Source organism: Eptatretus burgeri, chromosome 3, assembly GCF_056783735.1.
Source record: "Eptatretus burgeri isolate ZD-2024b chromosome 3, Ebu_testis_v1, whole genome shotgun sequence".
Taxonomy (NCBI): Eukaryota; Metazoa; Chordata; class Myxini; order Myxiniformes; family Myxinidae; genus Eptatretus; species Eptatretus burgeri.
In genome coordinates this window covers 2,818,194-2,841,634 of record NC_140963.1, presented here as the reverse complement: position 1 = coordinate 2,841,634, position 23,441 = coordinate 2,818,194, and the positions used below count along the sequence as shown (strand labels likewise).

The following is a 23,441-nucleotide window of genomic DNA, read 5'->3' as shown; positions in this document are numbered from 1 at the left end:
GTGGCAGTTCCATCTCGGCTTCCACCTTCCCAAACCCAGACATGTGGTGTGGGTGGGTCTTGCCGGCCTCTGGCGAGACCCCGCCCAGGAAGGCGGACTGCATGAAGGTCCGGTCCAATCGGGATGAACGATGACGTTGGCTTCGCCATGGCACCACCCCCTAGCTCCATGATCTATAAAATACGAAGCTATCCTCAGAGTAGAGTTGTATGGGATGAAAAGGAGTTCATTGGAGTGGGAGAAGGCTGGGAAGATTGCAGTTGTTATTGACGGGGTCGTTGTGAAGGTGTTCCGCTGCTTGGCTCTGACCACGTCCCGCCTCGCCAACCCGACTGATGGTCCATGCACACCCGACCTCGACCGGGTCTCTTGCCTGGTTCTGTCGACTGCTCCATTTGTCGCCTCTGACTACGTTCTCTCTACTCAAGCTCCTTGATGGACACAATCTCCACACGTGCGCTGTGGACCGAACCGCACGACCTTTATCAGGTGCCGCACTACGGAGCACCATTTACCCCGAAACGCTCAGGTACCAGAAACTGTGACCTCAACTCCCTCCCTTCCTGGCTGCAAAAGGTCCCCTTTTCTTTTCATTGGGTTTATTTTGTCTGAGTGTGTGGCTCCTGTCCGTTAGATAAGCCCGTTTAAGATCTTTACTGTTGTGATTGTTGCTTGTATTAATCTCGCGTCAAGTCTGCACTGTCTGCTTTTATAAGTTGCTTGCATAATTGTCGCACCACACCTCTCTCATCTTCCCCTCCGTAGCACACCCAATAAACCTTTTTGCTGTGCCACATGCTTTTCCCCGCTTTGGTGTAAATAAATCATTGTAGAAATGTTCCCAGCTCATCTTTGTCTTTTACTCCATTGGTCCAGCATGGTTCGAATCTAAGTTTAGCCGGGTCTTTATTCCCGATAATCCGTTCCTTCTCACCGGTACGTCCTGGGCATTGCCGCTCGACTGCATCCGATCCGGAAAGGTAGTCGGTAGTTGGTTGAGTGATCCGGTTCGGGCAAGGCGTACCGAGGGTGTGGTTCCCCGGTAGTCGAAACCGCGTGGTTAATTAGGTAACTTGTTTCTAGACAGGAGGACCCTACGCCACGCGGTTGAGGTATTGGCGTCCACGGTCGGTTAAGCGACCCACTGCGTCACGGAATTATCCGTGAGCGACGGCCTACAATTCCGGGGAGTCTGGTGGGAATCGACTTGGTTTCTCCCACCTTGTGGTCGTTCTCTCCGCCAGACACCCGGCCCGCAACAATATATATATATATATATATATATATATATATATATATATATATATATATATATATATATATATATATATATATATATATATATATATATATACATACATATACACACACACACACACACACACACACACACATACACAGACACAGACACACACACACACACACACACACACACACACACACACACACACACACACACACACACACACAGACATATATGTATATATATATATATATGTGTATATATATATATATATATATATATATATATATATATATATATATATATATATATATATATATATATATATATATATATACACACGCACACACATACATACACACATTAATAAATGTCAGTTTGTGTGTCTCCTCCATAACTCCAAAACCATGAAACCTAGGAGCATTAAACTTTGCAAGCCTGTGAAGGGAACTCCAAAGGGGTGCATGAGTGAAAATTGGGTGTTTGGGTTTATTTGAGCACCCCTTTTGAAGATAATGAACAGCCTCATTTAATTATCCTTTATCAAGGGTCATATTTGGTCACCTCACTGTCCCTCGCTCGGATATTAATCCACCATATTTTTTTGGCCTGCCAAACAATGCCTTGATTTGGAACAGGCTGCAACGGTTTCTCAACGGTAAAGTTGATTTTTATTTTTATTTTTTATGTATTTATCTTTCTTTCACTTTCCTAATTTATATTATGGAATGCCTGATCATCATTTCTTCGACTTTCTTTTCTCCGTTTATTTTTCACATTGATACGCAGTATCACGTTTCGTTCAAATCAGGCAACGAAAAAAATTATTAAAAAATCAATTCCTGATTCAGTCAAGTACTCTTCGGGATTATTTGATCAATGCAAACAACCTCAGCGGTATAGTTCACTGGAGCTATCTTTTTTTTCTATTTTTTAATGATTTTTTTTTATCAACCACCGTTACAATGGGAACCCAACAGGTTCACGAGTCCTACTACTAGTAGTTGTACCTACTAATCGCTGAATACATTGCAATGCTTATAAATGCCCAGAGACTCCAGTGTTCGTGGCTCCATTTCATTTACGCACATGCCATAACACCCCCCCTCTTCCGTGCTCCCCCTTCCTCACACCCTCCTATCTCCCCCTCCCTCCTCACTCCCCCATTGCTACCCCTTGCCCCCCTCTCTGCCTCCTCCACTCCTCTCAGCCCCCCCTCCTCTCTACCTCCTCTCTCCCTTCTCCCTCCTTTCTCTTTCTTCCCCTCCCCTCCATCCTCGATCCTTCCCTTCCTCCCTTCTTTCATCCCTTACCTCCCCTCTTTCTCCCTTCTTTTAACCTTCCTGTTCTAGTCATACAGTATGCTCATCATAGGTTGGAGAGTGTTGAGTTACGCGCACACACTTCTGAGCTGTCTCGCCTGGGTTTGAATCTCAGCCCAGATATGTACTGTCGTCCTGGCATTTCGCTGGTAAGGCGAGGCGTCTGTGATAGATGCTAAACTGGGTGTTCCGTTACAGAAGTGATTTTTCTCTTAAACTATGTGTGGACCTCTCTGGGGAACATGAATAGTTGTAACAGGTCTGATAAATAAAGGCATTCTGCCCACATGAGACAATATTAATTAAACCCATGTAATTTTCATAATTGAGAGGAAACGAACTTTTATATTCTGGTTTTAACTCGTGCTTAAAAATATATGTATTGTGGCTTCCATAGGCAGCAGTTTTCTATCATGGTGTTATCTCAAACGCCTGGAGTGTAACCTGGCTTGGGAAAGTGGTTGAGTGGCCGTTCCCTGAGGCTGTGCTCAGTGTTGGACCTTGAGCAAGATGTTTGTGCTTCTACTTGATTGGTTGACTCACCTCTCCCCAACCTAAAGACAAACCACAAGCAGTTCCTTATCTTGTTTTGCTCAAACGTCTTATTATACCATTGTTGGTTTGAGTATGTAAGGGTTCGAGTTGATTCATCGACGACATTCTGTGCTGCATTTTGTGGATCGCTCCCATCCACATGAATACATGATTCAAACTCTGAACCTGAAGAGCTCAATTCTTCTGCACCGTCTACCGGCACTAGTCCTTCGACGTTGAAGACCCCACGGTGTCTTTCGTGAGGAGTAGGCGAGCTATTGCCGGCAGCCGAAACAAATTCCAAATTCCTGCGCTGTCTGACTGCTGGGAAGGAAATGTCAAGCTTTCCAACAAACAGTTAAATACACAATTTACGGTGTCCAAGTCTAATTTTTGCTTCTTGGATTGATCTCTGAAACATGCACTTGAATCATCTTGTTTTCGAAATTTGAACTTTTATTTGACTTGTATTAAAAACCATTGTTTTGGTTCAAGACTGATATAAACATGTCATTTATTTATGGCCAAAGGTATGTGGACACCTGCTCATCCAACCTCATTTCAAAATCCATCCATCCATCCATCCATTGGGACCATACTCTGTGCAGAGCATTGGTGCTGCCAAAGCAGTCTCCTTGGCTATTGAACACAATCCTGGACGCGTCGCTACTCCGACACAGGATAGCAGCAAGCTGGCACTCATTTTGCCCACCTCGGAATGACGAATAGGCAGAGTCAACCCCACCTGGTAGTAATTCAACAGCCAAGGGGGATTTGAACTCAGGATCCGAGGGTCCCAAGCCCACCACCCTACCCATGAAGCTAACACTAGGCATATTCCAGAATCATGGTTATTAATATGAAGTTGGTCCCCCCCCCCCTTTCCTGCTATAACAGCCTCCACTCTTCTGGGAAAGTTTTCCTCTCGATGTTGGAACATTACTGCGGATATTTGCTTCCATTCAGCCACAAGAGCATTTGTGAAGTCGGGCACTAATGTTGGATGATTACATTTGGCTTGCAGCCAGCGTTCCAATCCATACCAAAGGTGTTTGATGGGGTTGAGGTGAGGGCTCTGTGCAGGCCAGTCAAGTTCTTCCACACCGATCTCGACAAACCATTTCTGTATTGACCTTGCTTTGTACATGGGGGCATCTTCATGCTGAAACAGGAAAGCGCCTTCCCAAAACTTTTGCACAAAGTTGGAAGCACAGAATAATCTAGAATGTCATTGTGTGCTCTAGCGTTAAGCTTTCCCTTCACTGGAACTAAGGGGCCGAGCCCGAACCATGAAAAACAGCCCCAGACCATGACTCCTCCTCCACCAAACTTTACAGTTAGCACTATGCATTCGGGTAGGTAGCGTTCTCCTGGTATCCGCCAAATCCAGATTAATCCGTCGGCCTGCCAGATGGTGGAGCGTGATTCATCACTCCAGAGAATGCGTTTCCACTGCTCCAGAGTCCAATGGCGGTTAGCTTCACACCACTCCAGCCAATGCTTGGCATTGCGCATGGATGGTGATCTTCGGCTTGTGTGCGGCTGCTCGGCCATGGAAACCCATTTCATGACGCTCTCAACGAACAGTGATTGTGCTGACGTTGCTTCCAGAGTCAGATTGGAAGGCGGTGGTGAGTGTTGCAACCGACGACAGACGATGTTTCCGCGCTACGCGCTTCAGCACTCAGTCCCCTTCTGTGAGCTTGTGTGGCCTTCCACTTTGTGGCTGAGCTGTTGTTTCTCCAAGACGTTTCCACTTCACAATAACAGCACTTACAGTTGACCGGGTCAGCTATAGCAGGGCAGAAATTTGATGAACTGATTTGTTGGGAAGGTGGCATCCTATGACGGTGCCACGTTGAAAGTCACTGAGCTCTTCAGTACGACCCATTCGACTGCCAATGTTTGTCTATGGCTGTGTGCTTGAGTTTATACACCTGTTAGCAATGGGTGTGGCTGAAATAGCCGAATCCACTAATTTTGAAGGGGTGTCCACATACTTTTGGCTACATAATGCATATAGTGAACCCTCAAATACCGTGGGGATTATGTTCCGAGAAAATGCTACGATTGTTAAAACCGCAATCGTATAAACGAAGGACCAATGAGAAAATAAGGGGTTCGGTTCCTGGACCAAGAAAATATGGAGGAAGATGGACGGCAGCCAAATATAACAAATTACAACTCAGTAACGAAAAAAATTCAATATTGTCCTTTTTGTGAAGTGTATTGATTGCTGAGAATTTGCTTTGAATTGGAAGTTGAAGTGATGCATTTATTTTATTCTGATGATTTTCAAAGATCTTAAGTCAATCTTGTCTTGTTTGAGCAGTTTGCTGGGTTGCAATGAAAGCCTCCTGTTCTGTGTTTTTTGTGGCAGCCTTGCTGTGCATTGTCAAGCTGGATGGACCTCCCCATGTATGCCAAACTGATGAGATTGGAGAGGTTCTGTTGAACTCGCGTTGTGTTGCAAGCTGCTACTATGGTCTTCCTGGAATAACCAAGACAACTTTTGAGGTAATATGACGGTGGATCTTGTATGAAATCAGACTTGTTGATGTATTGGTGAGATGCCTACTTGCCACTTTGAATCCGGGAGGTGGGCGGTTCGAACCCCGGTCGAGTCATATCAAAGACTTTAAAAATGGTATGTGCTGCTTCCTTCTTGGCTCTCAGCATTTCAGGAGGAAAGAGCATGAACAAACAACCATAGGTTGGCTATAATTGCACAAGACATATGGGCCTAATGGCCTCCTCCTACATTGAAATTCCTTGCAAGGAGTTTTATAATTCTTGCAACCAGAATCAGATGACGGTCTCTGCATCCCCTGTTCAAATCTACATCATGATGGTTATTACCTTTCCTCCCCTCCATCCCTCGCCACCCGCTTTTCTTCTGCCGTCAAAACGAAAATTAATTTAGCTTCCATTAAATCCTTTGCACTGTCACTGTCATTATCAACAAGAACAAGAATCGCTTTGCATTACATGTCCCTTACCACTGCCAATGAATGTTCGAGAGATAATAATTCAGCATCAGGTACGGGACCATCAGCGCATTGCTGCGTTCACTTTCTGCCGGTTCTCCAGGGGCCTCCATCTGGCCGCCATCCCCCAGGCAGATACCTGGCCCATCCCCATCTCCTTGAGATGGTGATCAACCTGCTGCAACCACGAGGCACATGGACGGCCCATTGGCCTCCTCCACTCACAAGACTTCCTCGCTGAGAGAATCTGGTGAGCAGGATCAGCATCAGGAAAATGAACCACATGTCCATACAGCCGCAGCTGATACTCACGGACCATGCAGGTAACAAATCTCTTCTGAGACTCAGCAAATGCTTGTTGGCCACACAGTCTGACCAGCGATAGCCAAAGATTCTCCGAAGAGACCTGGTACTGAAAGAATTCAGTCTTTGTCTAACTCAGATCCTTGGTAATAGTCAAAGTCTCACATCCATAGATCAAGACTGGAAGTACCAAGGATTTAAAGACTCAGAATTTCTTCGTCCTGCAGAGGCACCGACATCGCCACACCCCATGATCCAGTGAAGCCATGACTCCCCAGGCCCGACCCAGATGTCTATTGACCTCTGACTCACAACATGCGGAGACAGAATATCACTGCCAAGGTAATTGACACTCTCTGTGACCTCAACATCCTCGCCACAAACAGGAACTGACAAGATAGCAGCATGCAATATGTAGTTGAAAGCCTGGATCTTAGTTTTGACCGAGGAAACACATAATCTCAGTGGCTCCGACTCCTCATTCAGCACCTCGGGGGGGGGGGGGGCATTAAGATATCCAGCATCTCCACAAAGATGACTGCATCATCTGCGAAATCAAGGTCCTGACATTCCCAAAAGATGCACCGCTGCTCAATTTCTCCGACATTCTCCCCAGAGTCCAGTTCATACAAGCGCTGAAAAGTGTAGGAGCCAGTGCACATCCTTGGTGAACTCCAGTGACAACTGGAAATAAGTATGAGATGGAACCATCACATCTCACAGCACTATCAGTACCAGAGTGGAGTTCAGCCATCAGATTGATCACTTTTGGTGGCACCCCATGAAGATCGAGAATCCTCGGGAGGGCATCCCGTTTCACTGAATCAAACGCTTTGTGGAGATCAGCATAGGCTACGAGCAGCCCCTGTTGAAAGTCTCACCTGTGTTCGGTGAAGACCCAAAGAGCAAGGATACGGTCAATCGTTGACCTCTTCGGTGTAAAGCCTGACTGCTCTGGATGCTGGTGCTCAAGGAGGTGGTGGCGAACCCTCTGAAGAATTCTCTGAGCAAAGACCTTGCCTGGCACTGAGAGCAGCATCACCCCTCAGTAGTTGTTGCAGTCCTGGCGATCACCCCTCCCTTTCCAGAGGGGACAATAAGGCCGGATCATAGAAATATATATATATATATATATATATATATATATATATATATATATATATATATATATATATATATATATATATATATATATATATTGGACATGCTGGTGTTTAACACAGAATTTCTGGTGGCCATCTTGGAGTATGTATGATGACGGCGCCTTCCAGGAAGTCGTGGGGCAGAATGTTTTGCGATTATCTGCACAAACTACCAAACCGGGGAAAAATACCACGGTCTGACCTTCCACAAGTGAGTGGTGATCATTCATCATTTCTGTGATGATCCGTATTCAGCCGAATACCCACCACCACTTGAGTTGCATGATTTATTCAGCGAAGTAAATCAGCCTTGCTTCGTCAGTGGCTTACAACTAGGTAGGCCTAGCGGCGATTATTGTTCACATTACTGATTGTATATAAGCCAGTGTGACTGTGTTTGTCTTTGGTTGGTTTGGGACTGATGGTGGGTGGAATCAGGGCAGATGAGAGGGTGGTGGTGGGTGGAGTGAAGGTCGCTGATACAGGGTCCATTGAGGGTCCTGAGCTTCTGTAAAAAAACAAAATTTACAACAGTATAGCGAAACACCTCGTCGGCTTGTCCTCACTTCCTCATCTTTACATGATTGATGAGTCATGGCCACGTGAAAGATCACGTTATGTTTTGTTTGAAGTCTCATGTTCTTGCGGGATTGGTCATGGGACGTTTGGCTCAAGTCTTTCACAAACCGGCTGGTCAGGCGTGACGTTCAACAAAGGTGAGGACAGGAATTTGTAACTTGCCCAGATTGCCGGCAATATCTTGCCGACTCTTCGTGAAGGGCGTCGTGGGATATTTAACATCCACCAACTAATGTTAGTGATGGTATGCCCAGTTTAACATCCATCGGAGGGACGGCACACACATTGAAGAATCACCCAGTCCATAAAACACTGGAATGACAGCTTATAGCTGTGTTGCGATTGGAACCCAGGCAAGAAAAGCAAGAGCAGAACCGGAAGCGGCTGCTGACACATAGACAGACACAAACTTCAACTTGTATAATGGATTTATTCGTCCTTTATTTTTTTACTTTTTGATAACTGTGAACTAAAAAGGCTGCTGCTGTGATTTTGCTTTGTTTATGGGCTTGCTGCTCTTCTAACTTAGGATCTTCAGTAAAGAAATTAATTTTAATAAGTCACAAAGGAGAGAGAAACGAGCGAAAACCCTGCAAGGTATGGCAGTTCAAATCGGAGGCCATGGCTGTCTTGCAACTCATGGGACTGCAGTATTATCTGTGGCCCCTCAACCTCAGGACCGGAGGTCGGCGAAACGTCCAAGGAGTTCCTATGTGATAAACCCAGACCCCGGATCCACAACAATATATTGTAAGGTTAAACAAGCCATTGAAAAATCGATGGCGATGTCCGTCGGTCTGTTAACATTTCAGATTTTTTTTTCTCCCCTCACTTGAGGCCCTGTCACACCTTGACGATTTAACCAGCGTATGCCTGACGTGTGCAAAATTTGGCTAAAACGCTGGCACACGTCGAATACGTTATGGGTAAGTTTGTATACGTTAAGAGCACGCTGGCATACGTCGTAGTACGCTGGCTTTTTTTTCATAGTACGCTGGCATACGACTTTGTACGCCGAGGTGTTAGACAAATTTTCCATGCTTGAAATTTTTCGACGTATGCCAGCGTATGACTCACACGTTCCGCATAACGCTGGCCATAAGTTGTAGGCACGTTACGCGATCGTTGACGCACGTTGACACACGTTACTTGGAAGTCACTCAGAAGTCGAAACGCGTCGAGGTAATGTTTAGCGTACCCGAAACTTTTTTCTAACCAATGAGTAACGTGTTGTAGGCACGGTACGCGATCGTTGACACATGTCGACACACTTTGCTTGGAAGTTACTCATAAGTCGAAACACGTCAAGGTAATGGTTAGCGTCAGTGTTCCAGACTCTCTGTTTTTTTTTTATCCCCCGCCGCGTGGCGGAAGGGGGATATTGTTATCACCCGGGTCGTCCGTCCGGCTGTCCGGCTGGCTGGGCGTCAACATTTATAGCTGTGAGTGCGATAACTCATAAATTGTTCACCATATCGATTTGAAATTTGGGTCACACAAGTACCACCTGAAAAGGAAGAACCCTATTGATTTTGGGTGTGGCTGGATCCAAGATGGCCGACTGGGGTGGCCATCTTGAAAAACATGTTTTTTGTAATAAATGGAAAACCGCTTATTTGATTTCAATTATTTTTCAATGGCTAAATTTTTCAATTTCAATGACCCATCTCTGATGGTATATTTTTTATTTTTTTCTTCGGTATGACGGTGATGTTAACCCTTCGATTTCAAGTGCGGTTATAATATAATATAATTAATAGGCTGCTGCTCAACGATTTAAATCATAACCGCACTAGAAATCGAAGTGTCAACATCACCGTCATACCGCAGAAAAAAATAAAAATAAAAAAACCAGGGAGTCTGGAACACCGACGCTAACCATTACCTCGACGTGTTTCGACTTATGAGTAACGTACAAGTAACTTGTGTCGACATGTGTCAATGATCGCGTAACGTGCCTACAACTTATGCCAGCGTATGCAGAACGTGTGTCGTACGTCGAGAAATTTTCAACATGCTGAAAATTTCTCGACGTACTCGGCGTATGGCGACGTATGCCAGCATGCTCTTAATGTATACAAAACTTACCCATAACGTATTCAACGTGTGCCAGCTTGGTTCGGCAAATTTTTCAAACGTCGGCATACGCTGGCTAAAACGTCAAGGTGTGACAGCGGCTTCACACTTCGATGTCTAGTGCAGTTATGATTTGAATTGTCGAGCCGCAGCCTATGAATAGCCTACGTCACGTGATCGTCGGCGATACGCTGCTGCGCGTTATGCATAAGTTAGACGATCGTTGGGCATAGGTTGTGAACGCCGACAACATGCTCAGCATTCGTTGGTATAAGTTATCTACATGTGATTAAAACGTTCTGTGTAAGTTACTAATACGTTATACATACGTCCAACACGTTATTATATGCCCAAAACTTTTTAAAAAACCATCAATAGTTCAGCGTACGCCAGCGTTTTACATACATTTTGAGACCTTGCCATATGCTGGCGAAAACGTCAAGGTGTGACAGCCCCTTTATTACTGTGCCATTTGTTTTGAAACTGACTCAGTTGCATGGATCTATTATTTAATTAGCAGTTCGATGACTTTCCGCACAAATTTATTGTTGTGGTTTTGTAAAACCGGCACTCCGAGGCAATGGCACACAACATTCAGTGATCCAAAGACTGTTATTTCATTTATGCATGTATGTCTGTATGTGTATGTGTGTGTGTGTGTGTGTGTGTGTGTGTGTATGCATTTGTATATATGTGTAAATATATATATATATATATATATATATATATATATATATATATATATATATATATATATCAATCAGCTGCACCTGAACCACTACCTGCACCCGCTCCACCTGAACCACTGCCCGTACTCACTGCACCTCCGCCACTGCCCGCACCCGCTGCACCTCCGCCACTGCCCGCGCCTGCTGCACCGTCGCCACTCACCACCCCCGTTGCACCGTCACCACTGTCCGCCTCTATTGCACCGTTGCCACTGCCCGCCACTGTTGCACCGTCGCCACTGCCCGCCCCCGTTTCACCGTCGCCACTGCCCACCCCCGTTTCACCGTCACCACTGCCCGCCCCCGTTGCATCGTTGCCACCGCCCGGCCCCGTTGCACCTCCGCCATTGCCCCCACCCGCTGCACCTCCGCCACTGCCTGCCCGCCCCCTTTGCACTGTCGCCACTGCCCGCTCCCGCTGCGCTGTCGCCACTGCCCTCCACTGTTGTACCGTCGCCACTGCCCGCCCCGTTGCACCTCCGCCACTGCCTGCACCCGCTGCACCTCCACCACTGCCTAACCGCCACCTTTGCACCACGCCCCTGCTGCACCGTCAGCACTGCCCTCCACTGTTGCACCGTCGCCACTGCTCGCCACTGTTGCACCGTCGCCACTGCCCGCCACTGTTGCACCGTCGCCACTGCTCGCCACTGTTGCACCGTCGCCACTGCTCGCCACTGTTGCACCGTCGCCACTGCTCGCCACTGTTGCACCTTCGCCACTTCCCGCCCCCGTTGCACCGTCGCCACTTCCAATATCCTCGGCAACCTTACTCCACAACCGCAACCAACTATAATCTACAAATTTCTCACATTCTGTTACTTGCTGCAAATTATCGATGCGTTCCTTCAACCCGGTAATAACCATCCTAAAGTGGACGATTTCGTTACACTTCCGACAACAATAAGAACCCTCTGCTTCCCTCATTGGTGACGTGGCCCACATTGAGCATCTGTTGCATTTTACGTCATCCTCATCCTTTCTCCTTCGCTCTCTATTTATAACCTTCTTCACCCGCATACTCCCAAGGCCCCAACTGACTTCACTCTAAACTTATCACTTGCCCTGCTTCTTTCAAAAAACTAAGTCAACTACCTGCTAAAACTGTTATGAACACGAAAAAAATAAGTACAGTTCCACAGGCCCTGACACAAATCTCGATAACAAAATACGCAAAACGCTTTATGATGGAAACTTAGCTTTAGTGGTATTGGAAGGAGAGCTCGCCACCCAGTCGTCCTCGTGTGCCGATCCCTGAACCGGAAGTCCGGAAGTGACGTCAATCTAATGTTATAACAAATATTTAGTAATCCCGAATGTCTTCCATATGCACAATAATATAAATCAAATGCAGTTATAGATAATTCACCTAAGAATCCCAAATGAAATGAGTTCGAACATTACATACAGGAATTCCACGATACAGTACGTTAACTTATGACTCTCACGGGGTAACTCAGATTAATAAAGCAGTTCACACATTAAACCCAGCAGGTCATAGATGGGTGAAAGGTCGGCGAAAAACATCACAGGTCTTGTCGCAGTTCAGAGGGTCTGCACGAATAGTGAAGCCGATATGGGCAGTCACATTCCAGAAGTCCTCAGAAGGTGAATTCCTGAATCACCGAAGCACAGAAGAAAACCCGATTCAGCCGTTACAGCTGTACTACAGATAATGAAGAAGGGAGCTCCAAGCTGAAAAGGACGATTTGGTTGAAGGACAGGAGAGCAGGACAGGCTTGAGGAACGATAAGCTTCGAAAGTAAGCACCGGTCACCGCACCGATCTCCTCAAAATGGTGAGTAAATCATCAAAATGCCACCACAGCAGTGACACAAGGAGCATTGATGATGTCATCACTGGGATAACAGAAGTGCGAAATCCACTGAATAGCCAAGCGAGTTTAGTGGAGAATATCTCAAAGGGTAGATGTAAGAAGACAAGCTGAATCTCCTCTTCGGACAAGCGTACAGTGGGTTAAAGTTGAGCCATCATGGCAAAGGAATCGATGACATTAAAGCCTTGCAGACAAATGTGTATATATATATATATATATATATATATATATATATATATATATATATATATATATATATATATATATATATATATATGTAGATACTGTATGTATATATAATCACTAATCACTCACCTCATTTGGAGCATATAGAGAGACCAGTGAAATGACTGACAAAGAGTGACGAATCCTCAGTCTCATAATACACTCAATGGCCGGTGTTACTTCAACTATCATGAGTCTAGTCATTGGTCACAGCGACAACAACTCCTTGAGCATGGTAACCATCAGAGCGATCAGACCAGCAGTACGTGTAACTACCTGCTATGATCTCACCACTATCTGATCTCCGAACCTCAGAGTGCTGCAATACTGATGTTCATTCACTGGAGCTCAGATGATAGCAGAGACAGGTGATCATCCTTTTTACCCCTCAGCCCGAATTGGCTAAGGGGTATTGTCGTCATAGGCGTTGTCCGGGCGTCCCGGCGTCCTGGCGTCTGTCAACTTTTGGTTTCTGTCAATTTCGAGGAGAACGCCTTGTCCGATTAAATCCATTTTTGCAGGGTGTGTTGGGGTTGAGTAGAGGAATGTTCCTTTCGAAAATGGGCGCGCTGCGATTTTCAATGTGGCCTCCATGGCAGCCATCTTGTCGTCACAGGCGTTGTCCGGGCGTCTGTCAACTTTTGGTTTCCATCAATTTTGAGGAGAACGCCTTGTCCGATTAAATCCATTTTGCAGGGTATGTTGGGGTTGAGTCGAGAAAGGTTCCTTTCAACAATGGGCGCGCTGCGATTTTCAATGTGGCCTCCATGGCAGCCATCTTGAAATTGGTTTCCGTCAATTTCGAGGAGAACGCCTTGTCCGATTAAATCCATTTTTGCAGGGTGTGTTGGCGTTGAGTAGAGGAAGGTTCCTTTCGACAATGGGCGTGCTGCGATTTTCAATGTGGCCACCATCTTGAAATTGGTTTGTTTCAAGGGGCTGAGGGGTTCCGCCCGCTTTGCGGTGCTATTTTTTAGGATTAGTATATACCAGCCACCCACCCAAAGGGACCACCTCAGTTAAACTCAAGGAGACCGCCATCTGGTGAGCGACAGCTCAGCACCACCTCAATATACACCACCGCAACCCAAACCAGGAAGGTTAACCCATGCTTTTCCTCCTGTCATCAAAGAATGGGGGTCCCGAAGGCTTTGCCCCAATCCCATCATCCTGTGTACTGCCCTGCAAAGGGCAGCTGCACAGGAGGTACTCCTACATCGTGAGTTTTCAGTTTTATTTGCATTTTAAAATGTGTTTTTCGGAATTAAGTGTTTTAAGGTGGCCAGGGTGTAAATCCTGCCACCAACCTTATCGAAAAAGGTAATATATATATATGTATGTAAAAGGTAAGGTAATATATAAAAATAGCTCCGCAAAGCGGGCGTAACCCCTCAGCCCATGCATTGTAAAAGGAAGCAGTGATATCACGATGATGCAGTCAGTTAGAGCACGTTGGACGTCATATCGAAAATCAATCAGACTTCAAGATGGCAACTGTGGTGGCTAGTGAAAATCACAGTGTGCCCATTTTCGAAAGGAACCTTCCTCTACTCAACTCCAACCACACACTGCAAAAATGCATTTAATCGGACAAGTCAAGCTGTTCTCGAAATTGACGAAAACCAATTTGAAGACGACTGCCGTGGCGGCCCCACTGAAAATCGCAGCGCGCCCATTTTCGAAGGAACCTTCCTCTACTCAACCCCAACATACCCTGCAAAATGGATTTAATCGGACAAGGCGTTCTCCTCGAAATTGACGGAAACCAAAAGTTGACAGACGCCAGGACGCCCGGATAACGCCTATGAAGACAATATCTACCTGGCAAAGGTAAAATATCTACCTGGGGTAAAAAGGTAAAAAGGTAAAAAGGTAAAAAAAAAAATATACTGCAGGAGGACATCCGCAGACACATGTGGGCACCAGAGATGGATGACCCTTTGTTCACAAGGAGCTCCTCCACCCTTTGACTGGTTTTCTTTTTAATGCTGAAGGTGTCAATATCCATACATCCTCCTCACCAGGAAACCTGTTGGGGAAGACGGGTTCGTGGCCGATTCAACCGAACCTGAAACTATTTGTTACAGGTTTACATGGTACCTGTAGCAAGTCACAGATATGATCTGGCCTGACCTGATCATAGAAATAAGAATTTGTTTGCATTTAACATATTATATGCTTGAGCTGAGACCAGAAGCAAAATGAAGAAGAAGAAACGCTCCAGACCATTGTGTTTCCTCTATTTCTGGGCTTTGCCTGTTTCGTTTTAAAATTACCCGATGTACCTACATGAAGCAAAAACACATATACGGCTTATGTGCATCGACAATATATTGTGGTTATAACGCTGGGATCATTGCAATCCTATGGGCCATGGACTAACACCCAGACCTAAGGCCTAAGGCTGCCGATCTGTGCTACTTCATCCAATGGCAGCACATGATTTTTTTGGGGAAGAGTCAGGCTCGCTGTCCAGCCAATGGGTGTAAAGCAGTGAGGTGGGGTCAGAGCAGCTGAACATTGACCCATGTATAATGTGTGATGTTTTCTCAGTTTAAAAAGGGCATAACTCTGTGAAAAATTGTTGAAACGCCGTGAAACTCGAACTTGTCCCGTAAGGTATCATAATAAACCCGTGTACCAAGTGAAACCGGTCGGGGACTCAAAACCATTGACCACATGATGTCATTGCCTTTTATGCTGCTTGCGTTGCTTCAGCTGAGATATTACTCATTGTTCATTCTCTTTCCTTTACCCAACACTCTGGCACTAATGTACATCTTGTAAATAATTGCATACTTATCACGAGGAAATCTCTCATCCTGCTTGAGAAGATTGAGGAAATGAAGTTAGATCTTTTCTCTCTGAATGTACAATGTGGCTTTCCCCCATGAGTGGGAAAATTAATGCAGGTTTAGGTTTTGCTCCACAAAGCTTCATGTTTGTTGACAAATCTAACGCTCCTGGTTGTGGAGGAAGGATTTCCTGAAATTAGTGTTTGTGGTTTTATGGCGTTACTACCAGTGTCTCCATGCACAGTTGAGTTCCATTATAATGAGCAAATATATATTTTTACTGAAGTTCCAGCATTTTTTCATCTGTTATCCCACAAGTCAGTTAATATCCTATCGGTCGTGTCTCTTTGTCGAAACCTATGTTGCTTGTATTTGTTCATTCCCTATTTTTCCATCCTTCCTTATTCCACAACTCTTTTGCTTTATCCTCGATGTCAACTTCACCCTCGATGTCAACTTCACCCTTCTGTCATTCAGCGCTTCCATGAGCTTCAATGTTTTACGATTGACCTCCAGTTCAAGTCCACACTGGAGACACATTGGGCTGACCATCCATTGAAGTACAGCCCATAGAGTGATTTTTTAATCCCCACAAAACGGGGGATATTGTAATCGGTTATGTCTGTCTGTCACACGACCTCCTCCTAAGCTTCTGTGCATACGAGTATATTCATCAAACTAAGTTATGATCACCACTTGGCAGGAAGGTATTGGAGCAGTATCCATTTGGCCCCACCACCCGGTCAAATACCCCCGAAAAATGCAATTGCGGTTACATTTTTAAACATTTTAAAAATTAATCTTTGTCTATGCAATCGACATTAAGGGACGCATGAAATATGTAACGATTTTGGGGGGTTTGACCCCTGATTCATGCCCCTATGGGGTGGGGTCCTCATAGAGCTCAAAACAGAAGATTTCTTTTGAAATTCAAAATTTGACATTGGGTCATCCCTGATGGGACGTTTTCCATCTTTCAACTTTGCATTGACTTCGCTCTGGTTTGTTATTGTCTGTGATCACTGCTGCATGGCCGTGTTCTTCCTCCTCCCCTTTTCTCTCCATAATAAATTACCGTTTTGAATGTACTGTATATGTATGTGAAGAAGGAAGTGAAGGCGTGTGCTTTATACGCAGGTCTCAATAAGGTAGACGCTGATTGGTTCAGCTGTAATGACGTCATGGTTAATCTGAACGCCCATTGGGCGAACGTATATATATATATATATATATATATATATATATATATATATATATATATATATATATATATATATATATATATATATATATATATATATATATATATATATATATATATATATATATATATATATATATATATATATATATATATATATATATATATATATATATATAAAAAATAATATATGTGTGTGTATGTATGCATATACTCCACCGGTCAAAAGTTTTAGAACACCCCCATTTTTCCAGTTTTTACTGAAATTTAAGCAGTTCAAGTCCCGTGAATAACCTGAAATGGTACAAAGCTAAGCGATAAACTGCCAGAGGTTAAAAAAAAACAAGTTTAAGTTTCCAAAAACTGAAAAATGTAAATTTCAGAGTTGTTAAAAAAAAAAGGCCCTTTTCAGGGAACAAGTAATGGGTTCGCAACTGCAGCTGTTCTGCAGCAATGGAAGTAAATTAAGCCTTGAAAGTTGATGCAAACAATTCCTACAGGTGTCATAACTTTTGTTGATAAGTTACAAACACTCTGTCTGTATAAAGGCAGTGTTGGAACAGACTGTGTTGCTTCACCCTCTGAAGCATTATTTGGACAATATTGCACTGCAGGAAGTAGTACATTGCCATCATAATGGCGAGAAAAAGACAATTAACAAAGGAAGACAGACAGACCATTATAACCCTTGGAAGTGGAGGTCTTTCCTTTTGATAAATTGCAAAGTAAGCCAAGGTGTCAGTGAGTACAGTTTCCTACACCATCAAAAGGCACTTGGAAACTGGAGGAAACTCTGACAGTAAGAGGTCTGGCAGACCCAAAGCCACAACACAATCAGAAGACAAGTTTCTGAGTCACCAGCTTGCGTGACAGGCGGCTCACAGGACAGCAGCTTCAAGCACAGCTTCACTCTGGTCGAAATAAGGAAGTCTCAGTTTCAGCTGTGAAGAGAAGACTTCGAGCTGCAGGTTTGACAGGTCGAGTGACAGTAAGAAAGCCATTGCACAGGTGGCAAAATAAGAAAAAGAGGCTTACCTGGGACATGAAGCACCGCCAATGGACAACTGAAAACTGGAAGAAGGTCTTGCGGACCGATGAATCAAAATTTGAAATCTTCGATTCATCATGCAGGGTTTTTGTACGCCGTCGAGTAGGCGAAAAGATGGTTCCTCAGTGTGTGACACCAACTGTCAAACAGGGAGGAGGAAGCGTGATGATCTGGGGCTCCATTGCTGGATCCAGAGTCGGCGACTTGCACAGAGTGACTGGCACCCTGAACCAAAAGGGCTACCACAGCATTTTGCAGCACCATGCAATACCCTCTGGTCTACGCCTAGTTGGTCAGGAGTTCATCCTCCAGCAAGATAACGACCCAAAACATACCTCCAAGCTATGTCAGAACTACCTTAGAAGAAAAGAACAAGATGGTAGGCTTCAAATCATGGAATGGCCAGCACAGTCTACAGACTTAAACCCCATCGAGCTGGTTTGGGATGAACTCGACAGAAGGGTGAAAGCAAAGCAACCTACAAGTGCAACACATTTGTGGGAACTTCTGCAACACTGTTGGGAAGAACTTTCCGAACAATATTTGATTTCCATTGCAGAAAGAATACCATGAGTATGTTCGGCTGTTATATCTGAAAAAGGTGGCTACTTTGATGAGTCAAAAATTTAGATTAAATTTTGTTCAACAAAACGATTCTATGATTTCTGTTTTTTTATCTGCAATTGTTTATTTGTTCTCTGCTTTAATTTCAGAGTACATCGAAACATTAAACTGCTTAAATTTCAGTAACAACTGAAAAAATGGGGGTGTTCTAAAACTTCCAACCGGTATAGAGTACACAGTGTGTCCAAAAAGTCTCCATATATCGGGAAAATTAACACTTTTAGCAAAATGTAACTTTAGTTACAAAACGTTCTCTACATGATTACCATTTCTTTGTTAACACACACGAAGTCGTCTCTCCCACTCATGGTGAACTCGTGTCAACACATCCAGCGTTATGCAAGTAATTCCACTTCGAATGCGTTCCTTGAAATGATCCATGTTCTGAATCTTGTCGTGTGTGATGTACTTGCCATGTTTCCTGTTAAAGTCTATTGCAACCTTGTGACAGCTTCCCGAACCAGCCATGTAAATGATTTCAATCCGTTCTTCTTTTGACAAAGGCATTCTTGAAGGGGATCTGAAAAAGAAGAAGATATAAGCTATGTTTGAAGAATTTCAGGAGACATTTTTCTGAAAGTGTTCATTTTCCCTCTGTATGGAGACTTTTGGGACACCCTGTATATTATATACACAACTATACATACACACACACACATATTGCTCAAGCCAGGTGGTACACATTTTTTTTTGTGTGTAATATTTTGTGTATTATGTACAAGCCAGGTGTAATATTTTGATCTTATCGATATAATAATATGCTTGTCTGTCTGTCTGTCTGTCCCTCTGTCATATACCGAGTGTTGACGGAATCTCATGATTGTGAATTTCACATCGTTTCATCATTGTTTCCATCATTTCATAAGGTGGATGGGGGAGGAGAAAGAGAGTTAAATACTTCACCGTTTTAATGAGGTAGTGAAAAAATACTATTTAATGGTGTGAGAATGCCCTCTTGCTTTGAAGAATGCAAGGAAAGTGGGAGGAGAGGACAGAAAGTTGGGATAGGGATTGGGGGGCAGAGAAGGGACAGAGTTAGGAGAGGTGAGATAAAGCTTTTGGGGGTTTGGGGTGGACTAAGGACTTGGGGTGTGTATGGGATTGAAGCCTATATCTTTTTGAGTTTAAGTATATGCCTTGCCCTTATTCCCCAAACCTTAACTCTAACGTTTCTTCGGACATTGCTCCTTCAATGCCCATAGCTGGTTGTGCTGCCACATCTAATCATATGTGCAAAGATCATTTGTGAATAAATTTTATGATCCTCTTTGTTTTCTGCAGTTTTGAAGAAATATGAAAAAAAATAACTCACTAAAGCATTGTTCTCTCTTTGCAGGTCTTTCCTCTGAATGCTTCAGGCTCACCAGTCAGTCAGTTCCCCTTTGTACGTACTGGATTACTGGGATTCCTTGGCCCTGTGAGTGTTTGGAGGGAGTCATTCTGCTGCAGATCTAATGCTATGTTGAGACCAAGAGCTAATCTTTGTTGACCTTGCACAAAAACAAGCTCATTGGCTTTTGCATAGTTTTTTTTTTTGAAAATCAGCTGTTATTCATAGCTGCACATATTGTTAAAGACCATAACGTGCTTCACCTCCGAGATGGCTTTTTGTGTAAAAATAAAATAATCAATTGATTTTTTGTTTGTTTGTTTGAGATGCTGCTTGTGATGTCCCTGAAATCAAGTCATGATATGACTTGTTCTGCACATCCATTGTTATTTTACTGGTTGGTGCAGCATGGAAAATATTATTTCTTAAATGTGGAATGAAGAATTTGTCCTGCAGGTGAAAGCTGGTGAAAGCTGGTGTTGTTCTGCATTGACGGACAGGTCGAACAATGGACGAAGTACACAGAATATTGATTGATGCTAACTGCCGTAGAATGCAAGGAGAACCTGATATTTTGGGCAACAAAGGGTTAATGCCCGCAATGTCAGCTTCTCCTCACTTCGCACGGCATACCTCGATCAATGTTCTGTTGATTTCATCCGTGATATTCTTTTCCCTCTTATTTCAAAAATCGAATTGTCGAGTTCTTAGAAAAGACAATTCCGACCCAAAAGCGACGTGACACTAAACGTCATGCACATGGGCAAACTGCCATCCGTTTTTCTTGTGATTTTTAACTCTCGGGCTTTAAAAACACCCAAGTAACCCTGCAGAAGCCATCCGGAATTGGAGGCAAATTGGCGGTATGCGCATGACGTTTAGCGTCATGTCGCTTCCAGGTCGGAATGGCTTTTTGTGTTTTGGTTTTTTCTTTTTAATCACGGTTGACCTCAACTCCACCTCCGAGTTGGTACTCAGCATGGCAGAGGTGTGTTTGTGTGGTGAACGACGCTTGTATCCATCGGTGATATTCTTTTTCCTCTTATTTAAAAAATCTAATTGTCAAATTATTAGAAAGGACAATTCCGACCCAAAAGCGACGTGACACGAAACGCCATGCACCTGTCGGACCCTGCTATTCGCAGATTCGCAATTCTTGCACCCCGTGTATTCATGGGTCATAAAGTGTGACCTGCTTCTACATTCGTGCTTTGTGTATTTGTGGGTTTTTTTATTTATTTTTACACTTCAGGACTGGTCTCCTATATCCACCTCAGAAATTGGTAATTAGCCAACATCACGGCATCACATAAACAAGGCGCAAAACGGATCCCCCTTAACTGCAGCCCAATTCACTTACTGTACTTCCAATCATCAGCAAGGTCATGAAATCCATCATCGCATTTGACATAAATGCATTGCTTTTCTCCAACAACCTCATCTCAGATCATCAGTTCGGATTCAGACCTGGTCGATCTTCCTTGGACATGCTGCTTCGACTCTCCCAACAATGGTGAATGCCCTCAATATCAGACATGAAATCAGGGCTGTCTCTCTGGACATATCTTGAGCTTTTGACACAGCCTGGCATCCTGCCTTGCTCTCCAAACTGTCTTCCAATGAAATCCAAGTCCAACTCCACTCTTGGATTGCTGACTTCATCCACTCTTGTAGTGAAGGTGTGGCTCTCAATGGAACCCTTTCATTCCCTCTCCCTGTCAAGGCTGGAGTACCCCAAGGCAGTGATCTCAGCCCCATCTTATTTCTAATCTTCATCAATGATCTCACTGACTTTCTGGAAAATCTTCTTTATCTCTTTGCTGATGACCCAACTCTCTGCCATGACATGTCTCATCCTTCTGACAGACAGACAGACAGACAGCAGCCTCTTCCCTCTCCTCGCACTTTGACAAAACCACAAACTGGTCAAACACAATTTTGCTTTTGTATCTATATTGTTCTCCCTTTGCATTCTCCCTTACTCCTCATCGTTACCTGCATCTTACATTCGTCTGTCTTTGTCAACTTTCTTCCTTCACCCTGCTGTTGGTGTTTCCCCTTTTTACTGCTGTTCCCTTTGTTATATTGTGCCCTAATTTCTTCTGTGTAATCGCTCTTCCACAAGCTGAGACCATGTAATATATAAAGAAATTAAAAATCAAAAAATAAACAAACAACAAAGATGTCATGAATGGCACAATACTTGCGAAATCCATAAAAACAAATTTGACCTCAAAAATAATTGGTGGTTGAATTCAATGACCAAATATGTAACTCCTCTTAAAATTTCAAATCAATAGAATGAAAATCGACAATTTTAGAAATTCATCTCATGTTGACCTTTTGGAGGATGTTGACCTCAAAAACAATTGGTGGTTGAATTCAGTAACCTGATATGCAAATCCTCTTCAAACTTCGAGTGAACCGGATGAAAATCGATTTTAGAATTCTCATCAAAGTTTGGCCTTTGGCTGATGTTGACCTTTTGGTCGATGTTGACCTCAAAAATAATTGGTTGTTGAATTCAGTAACCTGGTATGCAAATCATCTTCAAATTTCAAGTGAACCGGATGAAAATAGATTTTAGAATTCTCATCTAAGTTGTTGACCTTTGGCCGATGTTGACCTTTTGTTCGATGTTGACCTCAAATAATTGGCTGCTTGAAATCACTGAACTGAAATATATATCCTTTTCAAATTTCAAGTCGATCGGATGAAAATTGAGGATATTTATAAATGTCTCCATCTCTCTATCTCTATCTCTGTGTCTCTCTGTCTCTACCCCCCCCCCCACCCCCTCTGTTAAGGGGACTGTTAAGGACTGATGGTTTAGTTTTGAATTTAAAAAGGCTTCCCAATCGTGTAGCATTACGAATCTGATTTGGAGTGAGCCGACCAGAGGGGTGCAAAAGCCGCTCCACGTGTGAGCATGCAGGCAGGCCTTTGCCAGGTAGATAATATGGGTTGTAAATGCTCCCGCACGGTTTTATGTAGAAGCCGGCGGTTAAAAAGAAAATGTTGCTGTTTGGGCGCATTTTATTTCCCTTCCATTCCCCTCACATTGCCTTCCCTTCCCCAAATGCTGCCTTCCCTTCCTCTCCCTTCATTCTGCCTTGTTTCCCTTCCCCTCACCCTGCCTTCCCTTCCCTTCCTCTCACACTGTCATCCTTTCCCCTCATGCTGCCTTCCCTTCCCCTCATGCTGCCTTCCCTTCCCCTCATGTTGCCTTCTCTTCCCCTCATGCTGCCTTCCCTTCCCCTTCGCTCATGCTGCCTTTCTCTCCCCTCACACTGCCTTCCTTCCCTTTGCTTTCCTTCACAATGCCTTCCCTTCCCTTCCCCTCCCCTCATGCTGCCTTGCCTTCCCCTCTCCCACTCTCTCTGAGAGAGGGAGAGGGGTGGGGGTGAAAGAGTGGGAAAGGGGTGGTAGAGAGAGAGGAGGGAAAGAGAGGGGAGAGAGGGGAGGGA

The 23,441-nt window shown here is 44.2% G+C and overlaps 1 protein-coding gene across 7 annotated transcripts in view; it reads left to right on the top strand.

Annotated features, from left to right (window-relative positions):
* Positions 1-23,441, top strand: part of LOC147029298 (disco-interacting protein 2 homolog C-like) — a 332,275-nt gene that overhangs the window by 177,537 nt on the left and 131,297 nt on the right. For all 7 annotated transcript variants that reach the window (XM_085872251.1, XM_085872246.1, XM_085872247.1 and 4 more), the window contains 2 exons: positions 5,480-5,616; positions 19,981-20,061. In XM_085872251.1, coding sequence (XP_085728377.1) covers positions 5,480-5,616; positions 19,981-20,061 — 218 coding nt within the window. The remainder of the gene's footprint in view (positions 1-5,479; positions 5,617-19,980; positions 20,062-23,441) is intronic.